Source organism: Staurois parvus, unplaced genomic scaffold, assembly GCF_062004578.1.
Source record: "Staurois parvus isolate SC_StPar_1 unplaced genomic scaffold, SC_StPar_1.0 ptg000795l, whole genome shotgun sequence".
Taxonomy (NCBI): Eukaryota; Metazoa; Chordata; class Amphibia; order Anura; family Ranidae; genus Staurois; species Staurois parvus.
Genome location: NW_028318591.1, coordinates 1,098,467 through 1,120,604, shown reverse-complemented (window position 1 = coordinate 1,120,604; position 22,138 = coordinate 1,098,467). Strand labels below are relative to the sequence as shown.

At 42.9% G+C, this 22,138-nt stretch overlaps 1 protein-coding gene across 1 annotated transcript in view; it reads left to right on the top strand.

Annotated features, from left to right (window-relative positions):
- ARHGAP31 (Rho GTPase activating protein 31) overlaps positions 1–22,138 on the top strand; it is a 305,615-nt gene that overhangs the window by 232,260 nt on the left and 51,217 nt on the right. Inside the window, exons 5-7 of the mRNA XM_089654741.1 lie at positions 3,045–3,152; positions 5,924–6,105; positions 15,017–15,212. Of these exons, the coding sequence (XP_089510867.1) occupies positions 3,045–3,152; positions 5,924–6,105; positions 15,017–15,212 (486 nt within the window). The remainder of the gene's footprint in view (positions 1–3,044; positions 3,153–5,923; positions 6,106–15,016; positions 15,213–22,138) is intronic.

Here is a 22,138-nt window from a genome sequence, read left to right as displayed (position 1 = left end):
GTCTGGACCCGGATGCTCTGCACTCACAATCTTTCCTTAGTCTTCATGGTTGAGTTACTGCCGGCCATCATTCAGCCCAGAAAACTTAGAACCTCTAGTGGTGAAGAAGAGGTACTGCAGAAGACAGCTACTGATAGACCGACATCAGACTGGATGTCGCTCCATTTCCTCAAGCTTAACCTCTCCAAAACCGAACTTCTCGTCTTTCCCCCTGCCCACACCCCCCACCCCCCATCCTATCCATCACCACCACCAACACCACTATCATTCCCGCCCCGCAAGCCAAAGTCCTTGGCGTCATTCTTGACTCGAACCTCTCCTTCCTGCCTCATGTCAAATCACTTACAAACACATGCAGGCTCCATCTCCGCAATATTGCCAAGATACGTGCCTTCCTCACCCCAGACACCACCAAACTTCTTGTACACTCCCTCATCATCTCACGCCTTGACTATTGCAACTCTGTTCTCACTGGCCTACCCAAGTGCAGGCTCTCCCCGCTCCAAACCATCCTGAATTCAGCGGCCAGACTCATCCACCTCACCACCCGCTCCACCTCTGCCACCCCCCTCTGCCTCTCCCTCCACTGGCTCCCGATTGCCCAACGCATCAAATTTAAACTTCTAATCCTGACCTACAAAGCCGTTCACAACACTGCCCCTGACTACCTCACCAACCTGATACCCAAGTACCACCCTACCCGTACCCTTCGCTCCTCACAGGACCTCCTTCTATCCTGCTCCCGGGTCTCCTCCTCCCATGCACGACTGCAGGACTTCTCCAGGTCCTCCCCTATCCTCTGGAACTCACTGCCCCAATCCATCCGACTGTCGCCTTCCCTCCCCACATTCAGGCGCTCCCTCAAAACCCATCTTCAGAGAAGCCTACCCCACCCTTACCTAACGGCCATTCTCCCTCATTCCTCCCACCACTTCATCCCCCTCAGCCACTTCATTCCCCTCAGCCACATCCTATTGTTCCACTACCCCTTCCCTCCTAGATTGTAAGCTTGAAAGAGTAGGGCCCTCTTACCCCTCGTACGCTGTCTGTTTTTGTTGTACTGTGCCATGTATTGTCCCCTATTGTACAGCGCTGAGCAAACCCTTTGGCGCTATATAAACTCGATGTAATAATAATAATAATAATAAGGTAAGTATTGCAGTCAGAGGCTTTTTTCTTTTAGAGGGCCCAGGGGAACTTGGAAACTATCTAGAGTTAGGTTTTGTTAAAGATAAGCTAGGGTTTATTTTTATTTTATTACAGGTACTTCTATAATGCTGCCAATTTATACACATACATACAGGGACAATTTAGACAGAAGCTAATTAACTTACTAGCATGTCTCTGAAGTGTTCAAGGAAACCCAAGCTGGCACAGGGAAAACATTCAAACTCCATGCAGTTAGTGCTGTGGTTGGGATTTGAACCAATGACCCTAGGGCTGCTAACCACTTAGCCACTGTGCTGCCCATGTATTTTAATCTGTCTGATGCATGATTAGCCCCCCTGGCGGTATTCCTGAGTGTAGCTCGGGGTAAAGTTTCAGCACCACAAGCGGTAACTCGAGCTACACTCGGGAATACACTGCAGCGTTGCTCCGGGATCTGTTCTTCACTTACCTTGTCCTGCGCTCCCGCGATGTCCCCCCTGCAGTGTCCCCGGCAATGTCCTCCGGCGGATGCCGGCATCTGTCTTCTGGGTTCCGTTCCCTGCGACGTCGGGACGTACGGGGGACGGAACTGGCGGGAAATTTGAAAATGACAAAAAGTGACATTCACTAAATTCACTAAAATCACATAGTATAACATTCCTGTATCAAACCATTTCACATACATTTTGTCCCGAGTGCTTTGTCCGGCGCCCTGCCTGCATTTTTACTGTTCTTTCTGCCTGGAAACTGAGAAACGTCCATGGCGTCCAAAAAGCGTCCCTTTAGGTCAAAAGCGGTTTTAGATCAGCTAGAGAACAGCGATAGTAAATCAGAACCACTTGCAGAATTGAGTGATAATGATTCGTGGGGGAAATTCTTCATCAGACACTGAAAACGATTCTGCGACTTTGCTCAGCGATGTGCGAACTTGGCGCTCTATTTCAAATTTCAGTGTTTTTGGTTTGATTATATTATTGAATTAAATTTATTATTATATTATTATTTTTTATGATTATTTATTAAATTATCATTTTATGATTTCGTGTTTCAAATTGTAACATACCCGGGATGTTTACTAGACTCTTGTTCGGACAGATTTCAGTGAGTTATTCTTAAAAATTACAGCCTACAATAAAAAATATATATATTTCCATGAAAAAAATGTACCGCTTTGAGCACAGAAATATGGACATAATCAGACCGCTAGGGAGGTTAAAGCCATAAACTATGACCATTTAGGACTAACCTGGCCATATTACAGGTAATAAGAAAATAAATCTATTAGCAAGTAATAAAAGCCAGGGATTTTTTTGTCAAAAAATAGGTGCAGATAATATCCATGAGGGTGCTTGAGACAGGGTGACAATGCAGGAGAACAGATGTAAAGCAGCTGTCACCCAATACTAGGATATGCCTGAGCAAAAGCCTTTATGGCAGGATAGCCAGGAATTATTTTTAATAAAAGCTACTTATTTCAAATGATTGAAGCAACTTTTAAAATGTCCAAATGAACAAATTAGAGCTTATGAGATTTTATTGATTTGGGTTTACATTTAACTGAAAGATAAACTCTACCGTTCTTCTACCAAAAATTGCCTCAAAATTAACCCCGGTGTGGAAAAGCTGAAATGCTTCCATGGAGGAAAAAAAATGGTGGCCCTCCAAGTGTTTACATGGATATAAATTGTATCTACTGTATTTGTTTGCTTTTTAACATTCTGTGTTATCTGTAGCTTTTAACATGCTTACTGGAAAAGGAAAAAAAAAACTGTTCAATGATCTTAGTCCTGCCTTTGCTTTCACATGTTAACCCATGATCTTGTACATGGACCATGCTTGTAGATTTTTAGTTGAGTCTACCAGCTTGGAGTAACTGTTTTGTCGATCTGTTTTAGGACCCTGGAATACCTGAGCCGACACTTGACACATATTGCCTCCTTCAGCTCCACCACCAACATGCACATCCGGAACCTTGCACTTGTCTGGGCACCTAACCTTCTCCGGTAGGTCCTACCTAAATGGGTGATGGATCCAAAGTAGATTTAGGGCAGCCTGATTGGGTGGGTTATCTTCTGGCTTCTTATGTCTTAAGGAATGGTAGGCACTATTAGGTGCACCCACTATTCCAATTGACTTGTTCATAATATAAAATGAAAGCCCTACTCAGGGGCGGACTGTCAACTCATGGGGCCCCCGGGTAATAGAGGATCATGGGGCCCCTGTGTCCTTGCCCAAACTCAAAAAAGCCTATGAAAAAGGTACCAGGGGCATCTCATGGGGCCCCCTACTGACCCCGGGCCCTCGGGCAGTGCCCCAGTGCTCGAATGGTCAGTCCGCCCCTGAGGGTCACTGACCCATTTGAGCTGTTTACTGTTAGTCATGACATCATTGGACAAAATTATGATTTTTTTCTGTTGTTATAAATGTTGGAAGGATTGGGAAGCTTGATATCATCACAGTAAAATGGTCAGTCCGTCCCTGGCCCTACTCCAGGTTCAGGTACCAACTTCTTGTTAAACACCAACACCAGGGTTAAACACCGGCCTGCCTATGACAGTGGAGGGGCCCCATGATAGGGCTTATGTATAGTGTTGGCGGTAGCCCACCAGGGTTTCTGTGAGTGGACATGTAGGCAGTTGGGTCTCATTTATATAGCTTCCCTATAGGAGAGAAGCTGGAAGCCTGGGGAGGTGGAAAGGCTTTATGTATTTTTTGGGACTACTTGTATCCCCCTGGTTTGGGAAACACCTTTTATGAGCAAAAGTTCCTCATCTTTCTTTTCAAGCCATATTTCTATGAACTGTATTGAACTGTTTGTAACTTAAGCCAAGCACCACCACCTTCATGGGATTGGGAGGATGTAAATATCTTTGATTCTATTGATTCAGTAATCCCAGTGTGGACTCCTCCTTCTCCTAATCTATATAGGAAAGTCTCCTGGAAACAAAACTTGTGCCCAAGGGGTTACGTGAAATCTGTTGGTGTAAGGCCTAAAATGGGTATGCAGAGGAGTGTCAGTAGGTACTGATGAAGCCAAGATAGGTCAACTTCCAGTCATCTGCAAGGGAGAGTAGGTTTGTTTCCCTGGGGGATCTCATGAACATGACCACAGTACACTTTTAAAACAAGCTCACTACCCCTGGGTCCAGCAGGAAGAGGTTAAAGAGTGGAAATGCTTCCCTACAACACAACATCCTTTTTCCAATGATCTTTGGTCTGGTCATGTGATGCCCCAGGTCCTCAATCTCTTCTTCTGCTTCTGGTGGTGGGAGGGTTCTGAAAGTTGCAGAGAGATGTGACAAGTAGAAACATGTTTTCATTCCCTGCAACATTCTCTTGTAATCCCATGGTGGCTTTGTTGTGTACCTCCAAGGCTTGAGTCCTTTATTTTCTGGCCTAATGGGAATTGGGTTGATTGACTCTGGGCATTCAACCCAAAAGAGAACCTGAAATGGATTGCAGAGCAGTAAGTCAAGCAACAAAAATATGTTGAATATTGCATTGAGAGCTGCTTTTTGTATTTTTAGGAATGATAAAGTATCAAAAAATAGAAGCTTGAGTTTGGCTGTTGAAAATATTTAACAAATAGAGGAACATAGCCTCCTAATAGAGATTATTGGTGGTTATGTGGTGGCACTTGGATCTGGGTCTTCCAGGATTCCTTGAAACCTTTTAAAAACTTTGATGTTGCTCCTGTGGTTCCAGGTAGCTGGCATGGAAGAGAACCTTCCAAGAGAATGGTCCTTCTTTGATTGTATGTTGGTGTATGTAGCGCCAGACCACCAACATACTAACGTAAAGTTGGTGGCAGGGTTGCAAACCTGAGACCTTACCAATGGAGTCTTCAAAGGATATAACAAAACGTGAGCTGATTTAATTGTTCAGCCTCTACTAGAAACAGAAATATTGTTTTTTTGTTGGACTCCAAGATTCACCTTCTCCCACCCAAACATGTATCCCATTTATGAGTTATAGACTCTTTCTGTTTGGCCTAGAAAAAAAAAGAACTCCAGGAGGATGTGAACACAACCTTTAATCCAGGTATGTGTCCACTAAAAGCCTATTAAATACATTTTTACATAGAGCTGTCATAAAGTCTTGGAAATTTCCCCTGTGACCTCCTGCAGCACCACTCAGACTGGGAGTGGGAGGGGCAGCCCTCTGAGCCCATCAGGACTTTACTGCTTGGCATAGTACAGGCAGCCAAAAAAACAGAAGGTGACTTTAGGAGGAGAAAGCAGTCCATGTTATGCCTTTCTTCCAATCACAGGCTGAGGGAGGACATGGCCAAGCTATACTGCTTAAGTAAAGTAAAGTAAAGAAAAGTAGGGTCACCAGGGGAGGACTGACAACTCATGGGGCCCCCGGGCAATAGGGGATCATGGGGCCCCCGGGCAATAGGGGATCATGGGGCCCCTGTGTCCTTGCCCACACTCAAAAAAGCCTATAAAAAAAGGTACCAGGGGCATTTCATGGGGCCCCCTACTGACCCCGGGCCCTCGGGCAGTGCCCGAGTACTCGAATGGTCAGTCCGCCCCTGAGGGTCACTGACCCATTTGAGCTGTTTACTGTTAGTCATGACATCATTGGACAAAATTATGATTTTTTTTCTGTTGTTATAAATGTTGGAAGGATTGAGAAGCTTGATATCATCACAGTAGCAATCTCCTGATGTTTGCACTGGGGCCAATGGGGGATCAACTGGTCCCAGATTCATCTTCCTACATTAGTTCCTGAAGGACAGGATTTATTTACAGCAAGGGTTGTCTTCCAGGTCCAAAGAAATCGAGGATTCGGGGTGTAATGGAGATGCAGCGTTTCTTGAAGTTCGTATTCAGCAAGTTGTCATCGAGTTTATCCTCAATCATGTGGAACAGATCTTCAGTAAGGACCTGCCCACTCCCACCAAGCAGAAAGAAGAGGAGCACTTCCCAGCCAACAAACTTCCCGTAGCAGGTAACCTGGCAGAACATCAGCCTTCTATCACCTGATTTCCCCTCACTTCCTGTCAACGGACAACGGTCACTGTAACTGTAAGTGAGGGGAACTCTATCTAATGGATAGCAGTAAAGACCAAGAGGGGGTCTAATCCTTCCCCTGCAAAAAAGACCCAAAAATATATAAATATTGGCTGGACATACATTTAGAGTTATGTTTTAAAGTTGAAGTACTTTACTTTAACTAGCAATTGTATGCCTGCAGTCTCTGACGGTCTCCTGTAGTATGCCTCCCATCTCTGATAGTCTCCTTTATCATGTCTGCAATTTCTCACAGTCTCTTCTAGTATATTTGCAGTCTCTGACAGTCACTGTATCATGTCTGTAGTCTCTAGCCATCTCCGTTAATAGATCTACATTCTCTGACCATCTCCTTTAGCATGTCTACAGTTTCTTGGAATTTTCTGTAGTATGTCTGCCATCTCTGACCATCACCTGTAGCATATATAAAGTCTCTGACCATCACCAGTAGCATATAGAAAGTCTCTGACCATTCCCTGTAGCATTCCTTCAGCCTCTGACCATCTCCTGTAGTATATCTAGTCTCTGACAGGCTACTGTAGTATGTTCCCAGTCTTTGACCATCTCCTGTGGTATGTCTGCAGTCTCTGACAGTCAACTGTAGTATGTTCCCAGTCTTTGACCATCTCCTGTGGTATGTCTGCAGTCTCTGACAGTCTACTGTAGTATGTTCCCAGTCTTTAACCATCTCCTGTGGTATGTCTGCAGTCTCTGACAGTCGACTGTAGTATGATCCCAGTCTTTGACCATCTCCTGTGGTATGACGGGAGTCTCTGACAGTCAACTGTAGTATGATCCCAGTCTTTGACCATTTCCTGTGGTATGACGGGAGTCTCTGACAGTCAACTGTAGTATGATCCCAGTCTTTGACCATCTCCTGTGGTATGACGGGAGTCTCTGACAGTCAACTGTAGTATGATCCCAGTCTTTGACCATCTCCTGTGGTATGTCTGCAGTCTCTGACAGTCAACTGTAATATGATCCCAGTCCTTGACCATCTCCTGTGTTATGTCTGCAGTCTCTGACAGTCAACTGTAGTATGATCCCAGTATTTGACCATCTCCTGTGGTATGTCTGCAGTCTCTGTCAGTCATCTGTAGTATGTTCCCAGTGTTTGACCATCTCCTGTAGTATGTCTGCCATCTCTGACCATCACCTGTAGCATATATAAAGTCTCTGACCATTCCCTGTAGCATTCCTTCAGCCTCTGACCATCTCCTGTAGTATATCTACAGTCTCTGACAGTCTATTGTAGTATGTTCCCAGTCTTTAACCATCTCCTGTGGTATGTCTGCAGTCTCTGACAGTCTACTGTAGTTTGTTCCCAGTCTTTGACCATCTCCTGTGGAATGCCTGCAGTCTCTGACAGTCTACTGTAGTATGTTCCCATTCTTTGACCATCTCCTGTGGTATGCATCCAGTCTCTGACAGTCAGCTGTAGTATGTTCTTTGACCATCTCTTTGACCATCTCTTTGACCATCTCCTGTGGTGTGTCTGCAGTCTCTGACAGTCTACTGTAGTATGTTCCCAGTCATTGACCATCTCCTGTGGTATGTCTGGAGTCTCTGACAGTCAAATGTAGTATGATCCCAGTCTTTAACCATCTCCTGTGGTATGTCTGCAGTCTCTGACAGTCGACTGTAGTATGATCCCAGTCTTTGACCATCTCCTGTGGTATGACGGGAGTCTCTGACAGTCAACTGTAGTATGATCCCAGTCTTTGACCATTTCCTGTGGTATGACGGGAGTCTCTGACAGTCAACTGTAGTATGATCCCAGTCTTTGACCATCTCCTGTGGTATGACGGGAGTCTCTGACAGTCAACTGTAGTATGATCCCAGTCTTTGACCATCTCCTGTGTTATGTCTGCAGTCTCTGACAGTCAACTGTAGTATGATCCCAGTATTTGACCATCTCCTGTGGTATGTCTGCAGTCTCTGTCAGTCATCTGTAGTATGTTCCCAGTGTTTGACCATCTCCTGTAGTATGTCTGCCATCTCTGACCATCACCTGTAGCATATATAAAGTCTCTGACCATTCCCTGTAGCATTCCTTCAGCCTCTGACCATCTCCTGTAGTATATCTACAGTCTCTGACAGTCTATTGTAGTATGTTCCCAGTCTTTAACCATCTCCTGTGGTATGTCTGCAGTCTCTGACAGTCTACTGTAGTTTGTTCCCAGTCTTTGACCATCTCCTGTGGAATGCCTGCAGTCTCTGACAGTCTACTGTAGTATGTTCCCATTCTTTGACCATCTCCTGTGGTATGCATCCAGTCTCTGACAGTCAGCTGTAGTATGTTCTTTGACCATCTCTTTGACCATCTCTTTGACCATCTCCTGTGGTGTGTCTGCAGTCTCTGACAGTCTACTGTAGTATGTTCCCAGTCATTGACCATCTCCTGTGGTATGTCTGGAGTCTCTGACAGTCAAATGTAGTATGATCCCAGTCTTTGACCATCTCCTGTGGTATGTCTGCAGTCTCTGACAGTCTACTGTAGTATGTTCCCAGTCTTTGACCATCTCCTGTGGTATGTCTGTAGTCTCTCACATTCTCTTCTAGTATGTCTGCAATTTCTGAGCGTCTCCGGTGTTATCTATGAGGTTTCTGACAGTCTCTTGTAGTATTTTTTGCAGTCTCTGACTATCTCCTGTACATACATATACTGAATATTTTGTGTGGCCCCTTGGTGATGCCAGGGGACACAGCAGAGGCTCCCCATACTTTGTAGGTAGACCACCGCCAATGTAGAGGAGATATTTTTACTTTTTCGATGTTGGCCTTCCACACCATTCACACCGGTCCTCAGTGAGGGATCCCTCTTGCTAATTCTCAGCACCAGGCTCTCCCGGGTGGAATGTCCTTTAATTGGTCACTATGGTGGTTTTACGTTCAGCACAATATCCAGGATTTTCTATGAAAACAACAAGGCGACAGAGCCTACAAACCTCATTGAAAAAATATGACTTCTTGGACTAATCCAACTTTGGCAGCCCTTGCAGAGTAAACAAAAACATAGCGCGTCCTTATTCACAAATAAATCCTCAGGATTCTTGGCCGGGCCGTCCCTCGTCCCCGATGAAACAAGATTTATTCTGGTAATTGAGCTGTTGTTGGGTCTCTCGGTGCCAGAATATGACGCGTCGGTTCTGTTTTCACTTTGCAATGTTCTTGTTTCTCCTTAACTAGAGTACTCGAAGGCTTTCCAGATATTATTAAATGACAATGACATAGAAACCGGGTTCATGTTCATGTCGCCTCCTGTGTCTCTTGGTTGCAAAAAAATCAGAGGACGATATTTACTTGTCATCATTTCCACCATAAATCCACAAAAACCCCCAGAACCTCGTTATTCTTCATTTATGGACAGTGGACTTGGACAACCTCCAGATCATAGTACAGGCAAGGGCTGGTATTATGGCATCATTTATACTCCGGGACTGAAGTTTCCTGCTTGTTACCGTCATCCAGGGGCGGACTGACAACTCATGGGGCCCCCGGGCAATAGGGGATTATGGGGCCCCTGTGTCTTTGCCCACACTCAAAAAAAGCCTATAAAAGGTACCAGGGGCATTTCATGGGGCCCCCTACTGACCTGGGCCCTCAGGCAGGGCCCGAGTGCTCAAATGGTCAGTCCACCCCTGCCCTCATCAATGTTTGGTATGGAAACCATGGCTTAAGCTGGCCATAGACGGATCAAAATTCGGCCGGTTCAGCATCTATGGGCAGTTTGGTTTTGCTGAAGTCGATCTTTTGATCTATAGCCGCCAGCAGTGATCATTCTGACTACAGGGAAACCCCCAGCAGGATTCCCCCATCAACACTGACCCATGGTCGAAGGAAAGAAAATTGCTTAATGTATGGCCTGCCATAAGCTGGCCATAGATAGATTTATGAATGAAAATGTATAGAGAAAATAAAATCTACAGCCTAGTACACACTATGAGAAAATCAGACAAATGATCGTCCAATTTTCCATGAAGGTGGATATTTTGATGCAACTGAGAATGATATTAACTACTTGGTGACCACCTACTGCAAATATACTGTGGCAGAGCAGCTTCCCTGTACCAGGTCGTGTACACGATCCGGCTCTTCCGGGTAGGGGGAAAACGTGCACACATGTGCTGCCCCGATTGTGCTGTCATTTGCTACAGCACATGCCGATCAGTGGGTCCCAGCCATAAATCATTGGTCGGGACCGGCTGATCAGCATGCCCAATTTTCTACAAAGGTGGATATCTTGATGTAACTGAGAATGATATTAACTACTTGGTAACCACCTACTGCAAATATAGAGCAGCTGCCCTGTACCAGGTCATGTACATGATCCGGCACTTCCAGGTAAGGCGCGCATGTGCTGCTCCAACTGTGCTGTCATTTGCTGCAGCACATGCCAATCAGCAGGTCCCGGCCATAAATCACTGGCCGGGACCCGCTGATCAGCATGCCCAATTTTCTACAAAGGTGGATATCTTGATGTAACTGAGAATGATATTAACTACTTGGTGACCACCTACTGCAAATATAGAGCAGCTGCCCTGTACCAGGTCATGTACATGATCCGGCACTTCCAGGTAAGGGGCGCATGTGCGCGCATGTGCTGCTCCAACTGTGCTGTCATTTGCTGCAGCACATGCCGATCAGCAGGTCCCGGCCATAAATCACTGGCCGGGACCTGCTGATCAGCATGCCCAATTTTCTACGAAGGTGGATATCTTGATGTGACTGAGAATGATATTAACTACTTGGTAACCACCTACCGCAAATATACTGTGGCAGGTATATGATCCAGCTCTTCCAGGTAGGGGGCGCACATGCGCGCAGGTGCTGCCCCAGCTGTGCTGTTATTTGCTACAGCACATGCCGATCAGCGGGTCCTGGCCAATGATTTATGGCCGGGACCCACTGATCGGTGGAACAAACGACAGGAGAGAGCTCTTTGTTGGTAAACAACACAGGGGTCTCTATTGACAGTACCGTTTTTTTTTCTCCCTGTAAAGCAGAGAGTCAAAACTGGCACATTGCTTTGTGAAAACACCACACAGTAAACACATTATAGATTGTTAGGCACACAGATAACCCTTTGATTGCCCTTAGATGTGAACCCCTTCCCAGCCAGTGTTCTTAGTACAGTGACAGTGATCATTGTATTAGTGTCACTGGAGATGTCAGTTAGTCAGTTCCCACCCAGTGTCAGATAGTGTCAGATTGTCCGCCGCACTATCCTAGTACCACTATAAGTTGCTGATCACCGCCATTACTAATGTTAAAGAAAGAAAGAAAAATTCCAGTATATATTCCATAGTTTGTAGATACTAAAACTACTGCTGGGGCAAGATCATCTAGAGCCCTGGGGCCCAGGGCAAACAATTGCTGAATTGCACCCCCCCCCAAGATATATGAGCATTAAGTGTCAGCAAAAATTCCCTCTCCCCGCAAAAAAATCAAGAACTAATCTGTATTTTACCCCCTCCTCCCAGTACAAATCTGCCCCTTGCTGAAATCCCCTTCCCAGCACAAATATTTGCCCCCCCCTCCCAACCCCCCAGTTCAAATCCTCTCATTCCCCATATGCCCCAGCACAAATCCATCCCCCCCTGAAAAAAGTTCCCGCCTCCTAGTACAAATCCTCTACCCCTCAAATTTGACTTCTGAGCACAAATCCTTCCCTGCCCACTCCAAATCCCTGCTCCCAGCACAAATTCTCCCCAATCCCCCATCCTAACACAAATCCACCCAAATTTCCCCTCCTAGCACAAATACCCCCAATCATTCCTGCTAGCACCAACCCCCCCCCCCCAAAAAAAAACAAAAAACTTCCCTACTTGCACAAATCCCACCCCCCAACCTCCTTTTGGTGCCCTCCTACCTCACATGATAGCCGTCCCTCCTGCCCACCCCTTGTCCTTGCCCTGGCTATAACTTTTCATGCAATACCATATTACCTTCTCTAGCACAAACCCCCCAAAATTTCCCCTCCTAGCACAAATATTTTGACCCCATTCCCTCTCCCAACATAAAACCCCTCAAATCACCAGTCCTAGCACACCTCTCCAAAATTCCCCTCCTTGAACAATTCTTATCCCCTACTGCCCTCCAAATCCCCCCTAACACAAATCCCACCCCCCAACCTCTTTTTGGTGCCCCCCCACCTCACATGATACCACAGTGCCCATGGCAGCTGCCCCTCCTGCCCACCCCTTGTCCCGGCCCTGGCCATAACATTCACACAAACTCAATATACACTTATTGAGATCTTTTTTCACTAAACACATGTAGCAATATACATTTTGACCTTAAATGTATGAAGAAATTTTAATTGGATATGTTCTATAGTAGAAAAAAAAATTCCACAAAATGTTAAGTCCTTTTTTGTTTATATAATAATAAATAAAAAAAAAAATTTTTCAGGAGATCAATGGTGGAGAAGGATCTGGGGGTTCTGGTAGATCACAAGCTTAATAATGGCATGGCTGCAGCTTCTAAAGCAAGCAAAATCCTCTCTGTATTAGGAGAGGTATAGACTCCACAGAGAGAGATAATACCCCCCCCCCCCCCGATACAAATCATTAGTTATACCTCATCTGGAATATGCAGTTCAGTTTTGTGCACCAATTCACAAAAAGAACATTGGGGAACTGGAGAAAGTGCAGAGAAGGGAAACCAAACTGATAAGAGGCATGCAGGAGATCAGCTATGAGGAAAGATTAGAGGAACTGAATTTATTCTCTCTTGAGAAGAGGAGATTAAGGGGGGGTATGATCTCCATGTATAATACATAAGGGGGGATATGATCTCCATGTATAATACATAAGGGGGGATATGGTCTCCATGTATAATACATAAGGGGGGATATGATCTCCATGTATAATACATAAGGGGGGATATGGTCTCCATGTATAATACATAAGGGGGGGATATGATCTCCATGTATAATACATAAGGGGGGATATGATCTCCATGTATAATACATAAGGGGGGATATGATCTCCATGTATAATACTTAAGGGGGATATGATCACCATGTATAATACATAAGGGGGGATATGATCTCCATGTATAATACATAAGGGGGGATATGATCACCATGTATAATACATAAGGGGGGATATGATCACCATGTATAATACATAAGGGGGGATATGATCTCCATGTATAATACATAAGGGGGGATATGATCACCAGGTATAATACATAAGGGGGGATATGATCACCAGGTATAATACATAAGGGGGGATATGATCTCCATGTATAATACATAAGGGTGGATATGATCACCATGTATAATACATAAGGGGGGATATGATCACCAGGTATAATACATAAGGGGGGATATGATCTCCATGTATAATACATAAGGGGGGATATGATCACCATGTATAATACATAAGGGGGGGGGGGTATGATCTCCATGTATAATACATAAGGGGGATATGATCACCATGTATAATACATAAGGGGGGATATGATCTCCATGTATAATACATAAGGGGGGGGGATATGATCTCCATGTATAATACATAAGGGGGGATATGATCTCCATGTATAATACATAAGGGGGGATATGATCACCATGTATAATACATAAGGGGGGATATGATCTCCATGTATAATACATAAGGGGGTATATGATCTCCATGTATAATACATAAGGAGGAATATGATCTCCATGTATAATACATAAGGGGGGATATGATCTCCATGTATAATACATAAGGGGGGATATGATCTCCATGTATAATACATAAGGGGGGATATGATCTCCATGTATAATACATAAGGGGGGATATGATCTCCATGTATAATACATCAGTGGCTCATATAGTGAACTTGGTGTAGAGTTATTCCCCCTGAGGTCATCACAGAGGACAAGGGGGCACACTTTACATCTGGAGGAAAAGAAATTTAATTTCCAAACACGGAAAGGTTTCTTCACAGTGAGAGGAGGGAAAATGTGGAATAGACTCCCTCAAGAATTGGTTGTGGCCAGCTCAATGGATTGCTGTAGGAAAGTCCTGGATCCTTTCTTAGATACACAGAATATAACTGGATATACCATTTATAGGTAAAGTAGATCCAGGGAATATCCCTCGGGGGATCAGGAAGGAATTTTTTCCCTGCAGGAGCAAATTGGATCATACTTTGCTGGGTTTTTTTTGCCTTCCTCTGGATCTGGTGTAGGATTATAACTTTTTTATTTTTTATGGTTGAATTGGATGGACTTTTGTCTTTTTTCAGCCAGACTAACTATGTAACTATGAAATTAGAATGATTTTTTTTATCCTTTGGACCCTTGGAATTTCTCTATTTTGAGACCACATAAATATTCATGATGATTTAATGGCATTACTAAGTGCTTACATGCTTACATGACTTTGCAAAAAGATGTTATTAGAACAAAGTTTTTGTTCTTTGGAACCTTGGAATGTTTCTGAGAGTCGACCATGCTCTGAGCACACATAGCTATTCATGCTTTGCTGGTTTTTTTGCCTTCCTCTGGATCATCTGTGGGTATAGGATTATAACTTTTTTTTTTACTGGTTGAACTGGCTGGACTTTTATCTTTTTTCAGCCAGACTAACTTTGTAAGTGGTGATCAAATACCACCAAAAGAAAGCTCTATTTGTGTACCCAGTTTCATTGGGGTACAGCTTTGCATGACCAAGCAATTACCAGGTAAAGTAGCGTAGTGCTGAATCGCAAAAAATGGCCTGGTCGTGAAGAGGGTAAAATCCTCCGGAACTCAAGTGGTTAATAGATTCCAGGTTGTTTGTGGATCCCTCACCAAGCCTATAAATACTCTCCAAAGATTATGTAGTAGAGTCCTCTTTCTCTTCTCTCTGCAGAATGCCGGATAGTGAAGAGCATGACCCTACCGTCCGGATCGGTGCCGATGAAGCTGGTCAGCCTGGAGGAAGCCCAGGCCAGGAGTCTCTCCGCCACCCACCCTGCCCGAAAGGAGAGGCGGGAAAACAGCCTACCCGAGATTGTACCAGTCAGCGGGACCTTATTCCACACGGTCATCGATCTGCCAGAGAACAAGTAAGTTTCAGGAGTGTAGAACAATGAGACCTCTAACAATAATTGTTCACTAGAGGTGAGAAAACTTCTGAACAGTTGCATCAGATGTGGGTCAAAGGAATTTTAAAAAAATGTTGCAAACCTGTTATCTAGTGGTGCACTCTTGGACCGAAATGAAGATATATATATATATATATATATATATATATATACACACACATACATATATATTTTTATATATTTTTTCCATATAATTGTATTATATTCAACTTTTTAATTAGTATCAAGAATTTTAATGGAGATATATACAGTGGGGATCAAAAGTTTGGGCACCCCAGCTAAAAATTTGTATTAATGTGCATAAAGAAGCCAATCTCAATCATCGTCTGGGAAGACCAGGTGATGTCAATCTCAAAGGTTTTAAATGCCCAGACTCATCTGACCTTGCCCCAACAATCAGCACCATGGGTTCTTCTAAGCAGTTGTCTAGAAAACTGAAACTGAAAATAGTTGACGCTCACAAAGCTGGAGAAGGCTATAAGAAGATAGCAAAGCGTTTTCAGATGTCAATATCCTCTGTTCGGAATGTAATTAAGAAATGGCAGTCATCAGGAACAGTGGAAGTTAAAGCAAGATCTGGAAGACCAGGAAAAATATCAGACAGAACAGCTCGCAGGATTGTGAGAAAAACAATTCAAAACCCACGTTTGACTGCACGATCCCTCCAGAAAGATCTGGCAGACACTGGAGTTGTGGTACACTATTCCACTATAAAGACATACTTGTCTTTATAGTGGAATAGTGTATAGGTTAGGAATAGGTTTTCAATTATGTTGACCTCAACATAATTGAAAATCTATGGATAGACCTTAAAAGAGCCGTGCGTGACAGACAGCCCAGAAATCTCAAAGAACTGGAAGACTTTTGTAAGGAAGAATGGGCAAAGATACCTCAAACAAGAATTGAAAGACTCTTGGCTGGCTACAAAAAGCGTTTACAAGCTGTGATACTTGCCAAAGGGGGCAGTACAAGATATTAACTCTGCAGGGTGCCCAAACTTTTGCAGACGCCATTTTTTTGTTTTCTGTTATTTTGAAAGTGTAAATGATGGAAATAAAATCTAACTTTTGTTGACATATTATAAGAATGTCTAATCTGTAATTTGATGCCTTTTGGAGATTTTTCCATCTTTCCTTGGCTTCTTTATGCACATTAATACAAATTTTTAGCTGGGGTGCCCAAACTTTCGATCCCCACTGTATATATATATATATATATATATATATATATATATATACACACAAAGACACACATATATATACACACACATATATATATACACACACACATACATATATATATATTTATTTTTTATTTTTTTTCCACATATAATTGTTTCATACTCGGCTTTTTAATTAGTATCAAGAATTTAAATGAATATGATATATATAAATATATATATATATATATATATATACACACACATATATATATATATATATATTTTTCCATATATAATTGTATTATATTTGACTTTTTAATTAGTATCAATCATTTAAATGAATATGATATATATATATATATATATATATATGTACACACTGTATATATATATACACACACACACATATATATATATTTTTTTTTTCATATATAATTGTATTATATTCGACTTTTAAATTAGTATCAAGAATTTAAATGGATATGAATTTATTTTCAGCACCTTTTCGCCCACTTGGCTGCTTTCACACTGAGCAGTTTTTACATTTAAAAAAAAAGGCACAAGAAAAGCTCAAGAAAAATGCATCTGTTTAAATTCAGTGTCTTCACATTGGTCCGTTGCGCTTCCCTTGCGGTGTGAAAAATCCTGCTTTCCGCATTTTTTGGTGCATATTTGGCAAGTTAAAAAAAAAAAAAAGCACAAAAAACTCACCTCCCCATTGAGGCCTGGTTCATACCAATGCGTTTTTTTTTAGGGCTTTTTGCAGAAACGCACTACAGTCCATTTAACATGGTTTTCTTATGGGACACATCCACATCTATGTTTTTTTGAGCTGCTGCGTTTTTGGAAAGGGTCAGGGACTTTTTTAAACGCAAAACATTGCGTTTTTTGGTTCAATAGACTTCAATGGAGATGCTGCAGAAAACGCATGTAGTACCTTTTTGATGCATTTTGCATTTTTAATTTGCCCAGCAATTAGTTGTCCAAAAAATTTTCAAAAACGCAAAATGCATTGAAAACACTAAGATAACACTGCAAAAATGGACCAAACGCAAACTGCATTGGTAGGAACTAACCCTGAAATGCATTTAAAATGCATCAAAAACACTCAAGTGTTGCGTTTTTGATGCATTTAATCTGCCCCGCAACAAGTTCGGCAAAAAAATTTAAAAAAGCAAACCGCATCAAAAAATGCATCAAAAACGCGCATGCAAAAAACGCAAAATGCACTGCAAAAGGCAGTGCAAACAGACAAAACGCAAGCTGCATTGGTGTGAACCAGGCCTGAAATGCATTAAAGAAGCATAAAAAACGCACACGTGTTGCATTTTTGATGCGTTTTGAATCTTCCCAACATCAAGTTGGCTAAAAAAAAACCCATTAAAGAAACACAAAATACATAAAAAAATCATAAAAAATGTGCGTGCAAAAACACTAAAAAAAAAGCACTGCAAAATGGCCAAATCGCAAACTGCATTGGTGTGAACTAGCCCTGAAATGCATTGAAAATGCATGAAAAACGCTTATGTGTTGCGTTTTTTTATGCATTTGCGTTTTGAATCTGCCCCACAAAAGTTGGCAAAAAACATTTAAAAAAAAGCAAAACGCATCAAAAATGCACATGCAAAAACACAAAACACATTGCAAAAAGCACTGCAAATGGACGCAAACGGCATTGGTGTGAAACAGGCCTGCAATGCATTGAAAACCCATCAAAAACGCACACGTGTTGCATGTTGATGCTTTTTTTAGTCACATGACCTCTGAAAAACTCACTCTAAACGTGGTAAAATCACGGGTAAAATCGCGCCCATTATCAGTACCATTTTTTCCTTTTCAGCCGATACATTTTGGCCGCCGATATATCGGTGCATCCTTACTAATAATCCATTGAGGTCATTGCAACCCCATACTCCCAAAACGTGTGTATTACAGAGCGGAAAATGTTGGATGGTTCAGGAAGCCCTGCCCTGTTAATCAGCGTCATTTGATCTCTGTACAGTAGAGCTCAGAGTGGGGGAGGATGAAGCAGCACAAATAGGACATCTTTGGTTCCGCAGTGCTCATATGCTAACAAGGGACATGCTGATAGAAGGAGAGATCAAAGCAGGGTTCACACATTGCCCCTTCATCAAGTCCTGACTATTATGTACCTTAAACCAGTGTTTTTCAACCTTTTTTGTGCAAAGGCACACTTTTTTCATGAAAAAAATCACGAGGCACACCACCATTAGAAAATGTTAAAAAAATTTACCTCTGTGCCTATATTGACTATATATAAAGTAATTCTCTTGAATAGGAATCAAACACAAAGAAATTATTTTATAATTACTTTATTATGAAATAATAAAGTATTTTATAATTGGACCCGGGGGCCGGACCAAGAGTAGATGAATGATGTGTATGTGTCATCCATAGTAAGTATAGTAATATTCCCCCATAGTAAGCATAGTAATTAATCCCCCATATAGTAATTCATCCCCCATAGTAATTCATCCTCCATATAGTAATTCATCCCCCATAGTAATTCATCCCCCATAGTAATTAATCCCCCATATAGTAATTCATCCCCCATAGTAATTCATCCCCCATAGTAATTAATCCCCCATATAGTAATTCATCCCCCATAGTAATTCATCCCCCATATAGTAATTCATCCCCCATAGTAATTCATCCCCCATAGTAATTCATCCCCCATATAGTAATTAATCCCCCATAGTAATTCATCCCCCATATAGTAATTCATCCCCCATAGTAATTCATCCCCCATAGTAATTCACCCCCCATATAGTAATTCATCCCCCCTATAGTAATTCATCCCCCCTATAGTAATTCATCCCCCATATAGTAATTCATCCCCCATATAGTAATTCATCCCCCATAGTAATTCATCCCCCCTATAGTAATTAATCCCCCATATAGTAATTCATCCCCCATAGTAATTCATCCCCCCTATAGTAATTCATCCCCCATAGTAATTCATCCCCCATATAGTAATTCATCCCCCATAGTAATTCATCCCCCATATTAATTCATCCCCCATATTAAGTCCCCAAGCCCCCCCTGTGTCAATTCACTTACCTTTGCTCCGCGCGTTCCTCTCGCCGTTCTGGTGTAGCATGAAAATCTGTCTCCTATGAGGATCTGTCCCCCTCGACGTATCTGCGCATGTGCCAGTTTCAGGCATTAGCAGCCGATCAGCGATCTCCGGCACATGCGCAGATACGTCGAGGGGGACAGATCATCCTGACAGTATCACGCTCCGCGGGCCGGATTAAAAGGTCCGCCGGGCCGTAGTTTGCCCATTGCTGTTCTAATGATTGGTCTATTTGTGAGCCGAGGCCACATGTTATGGATGAAATTGCAATTTTTCCCACGGCACACCAGACAATATCTCACAGCACACTAGTGTGCCGCGGCACAGTGGTTGAAAAACGCTGCCTTAAACAATACCTGGACTCTGTAGAATAAATGATCCAACGCGTTTCAGGGTTCACACAATTCCCAGTCATCAGTGCTTGACCAGTATGTAACTTCAGCAATGCCTGGACGTAGTAGAATAAAAGATCCAATGTGTTTCAGGGTTTACAACGATGCATTTCGGGGTTCACACCCCCTATCAGGACTGAATTATTATGTAACTTCAACAATACCTTGACTCAGTGGAATAAAATATCCAACGCGTTTCAGGTTCACCCACTCCCCATCATCATGGCTGGACTAATATGTAACTTCAGCAACACCTGGACTCTATAGAATAAAACAACCAACGCGTTTCAGGGTTTACACACTCCCCTTCATCAGGGCTGGACTAATATGTAACTTCAACAATACCTGGGCTCTGTAGAATAAAAGAACCAACGCGTTTCAGGGTTTACACACTCCACGTCATCAGGTCTCGACTAATATGCAACTTCAGCAACACCTGGACTCTATAGAAAAAAAGACCCAATGTGTTTCGGGGTTTACACACTCCCTGTTATCAGGGCTTGACTAATATGTAACTTCAGCAATGCCTGGACTCTGTAGAATAAAAGATCCAATGTGTTTCAGGGTTTACAACAATGCATTTCGGGGTTTACACCCCCTATCAGGACTGAACTATTATGTAACTTCAACAATACCAGGACTCAGTGGAATAAAAGATCCAACGCGTTTCAGGGTTTACACACTCCACGTCATCAGGGCTCGACTAATATGCAACTTCAGCAACACCTGGACTCTATAGAAAAAAAGAACCAATGCGTTTCGGGGTTTACACACTCCCTGTTTTCAGGGACTGACTAATATGTAACTTCAGCAATGCCTTTACTCTGTAGAATAAAAGATCCAATGTGTTTCAGGGTTTACAACAATGCATTTCAGGGTTCACACCCCCTTTTAGGACTTCACTATTATGTAAGTTCAACAATCCTGGACTCTATAGAAAAAAAGACCCAACGCGTTTCGGGGTTTACACACTCCTTGTCATCAGGGCCTGACTAATATGTAACTTCAGCAATGCCTTTACTCTGTAGAATAAAAGATCCAATGTGTTTCAGGGTTTACAACAATGCATTTCAGGGTTTACACCCTCTATCAGGACTGAACTATTATGTAACTTCCACAATACCTTGACTCAGTGGAATAAAAGATCCAACGCGTTTCAGGTTCACCTACTCCCCGTCATCATGGCTTGACTAATATATAACTTCAGCAACACCTGGACTCTATAGAATAAAAGATCCAACGCGTTTCAGGGTTTACACACTCCCCCTTCATCAGGGCCTGACTAATATGTAACTTCAACAATACCTGAACTCAGTAGAATACAAGATCCAACGCGTTTCAGGGTTCACACCCTCCCCTTTCATCAGGGCTTGACTAATATGTAACTTCAGCCTTACCTGGACTCTGTAGAATAAAAGTACAACACGTTTCCAGGTTCATACACTCCCCGTCATCAGGGCTTGAGTATTATGTAACTTCAGCATTGACAGGACTCTGTAGAATAAAAGATCCAACGCGTTTCGGGGTTCACACGCTCCCCCTAAATCAGGGCTAAACTATTATGTAGCTTCCACAATGCCTGGCATAAAAGAGATTTAGAAGGTTTTTTTTTAGATGTCATATTGACTTCTACCATCTGCGGGTAGTACATCGCCAACCCTGACGTGTGTGAACCCCCAAAATGTGTTGGATATTTTATTCTATTGACAATAAAAGATCACCGTGGACTCTGCTTTCAACACATCCAGTCACAGGCTGGGGAAGGAGAGGGTGGGGAAGGGGGGGATAGACCTGTAAGTGTTACAGAACTTCAACAGAGAAAGATCAGGTCCCCTTCCCGTGCTCGGCAAGGTGAGTGGCACAGCTGTGTAAAACTCAGGACTGCATGGACAGAAGTAGAAATGCTCTTGAAGGTGAAGCAGCTCCTGTGTATGTATTTCATCTGTGTATTAAGTTGTTTGCCTGGAGTTTAGCTTTCAAAATTCTATGACGGATGCTAGGACAGAGGGTGGGGGGTACATGGTGACCCTGGCAGTCCAGCATCTAGGGCACCTCAGGCAATAACAGAAGCAGATCTCAGGCAGGAATGGCCTGTGGAGTAGACTATGGTCCCTTTCTCCCAGAAAAAAATTGAGAATCTGAGCTGCCAAAAGTTGGCGTTAAGAAACGGTAATCTCAGTTGGACGTTTTTTTTTTTTTTATCAAATGTTAAACAAGACGGTCAGAGACAGCCAAT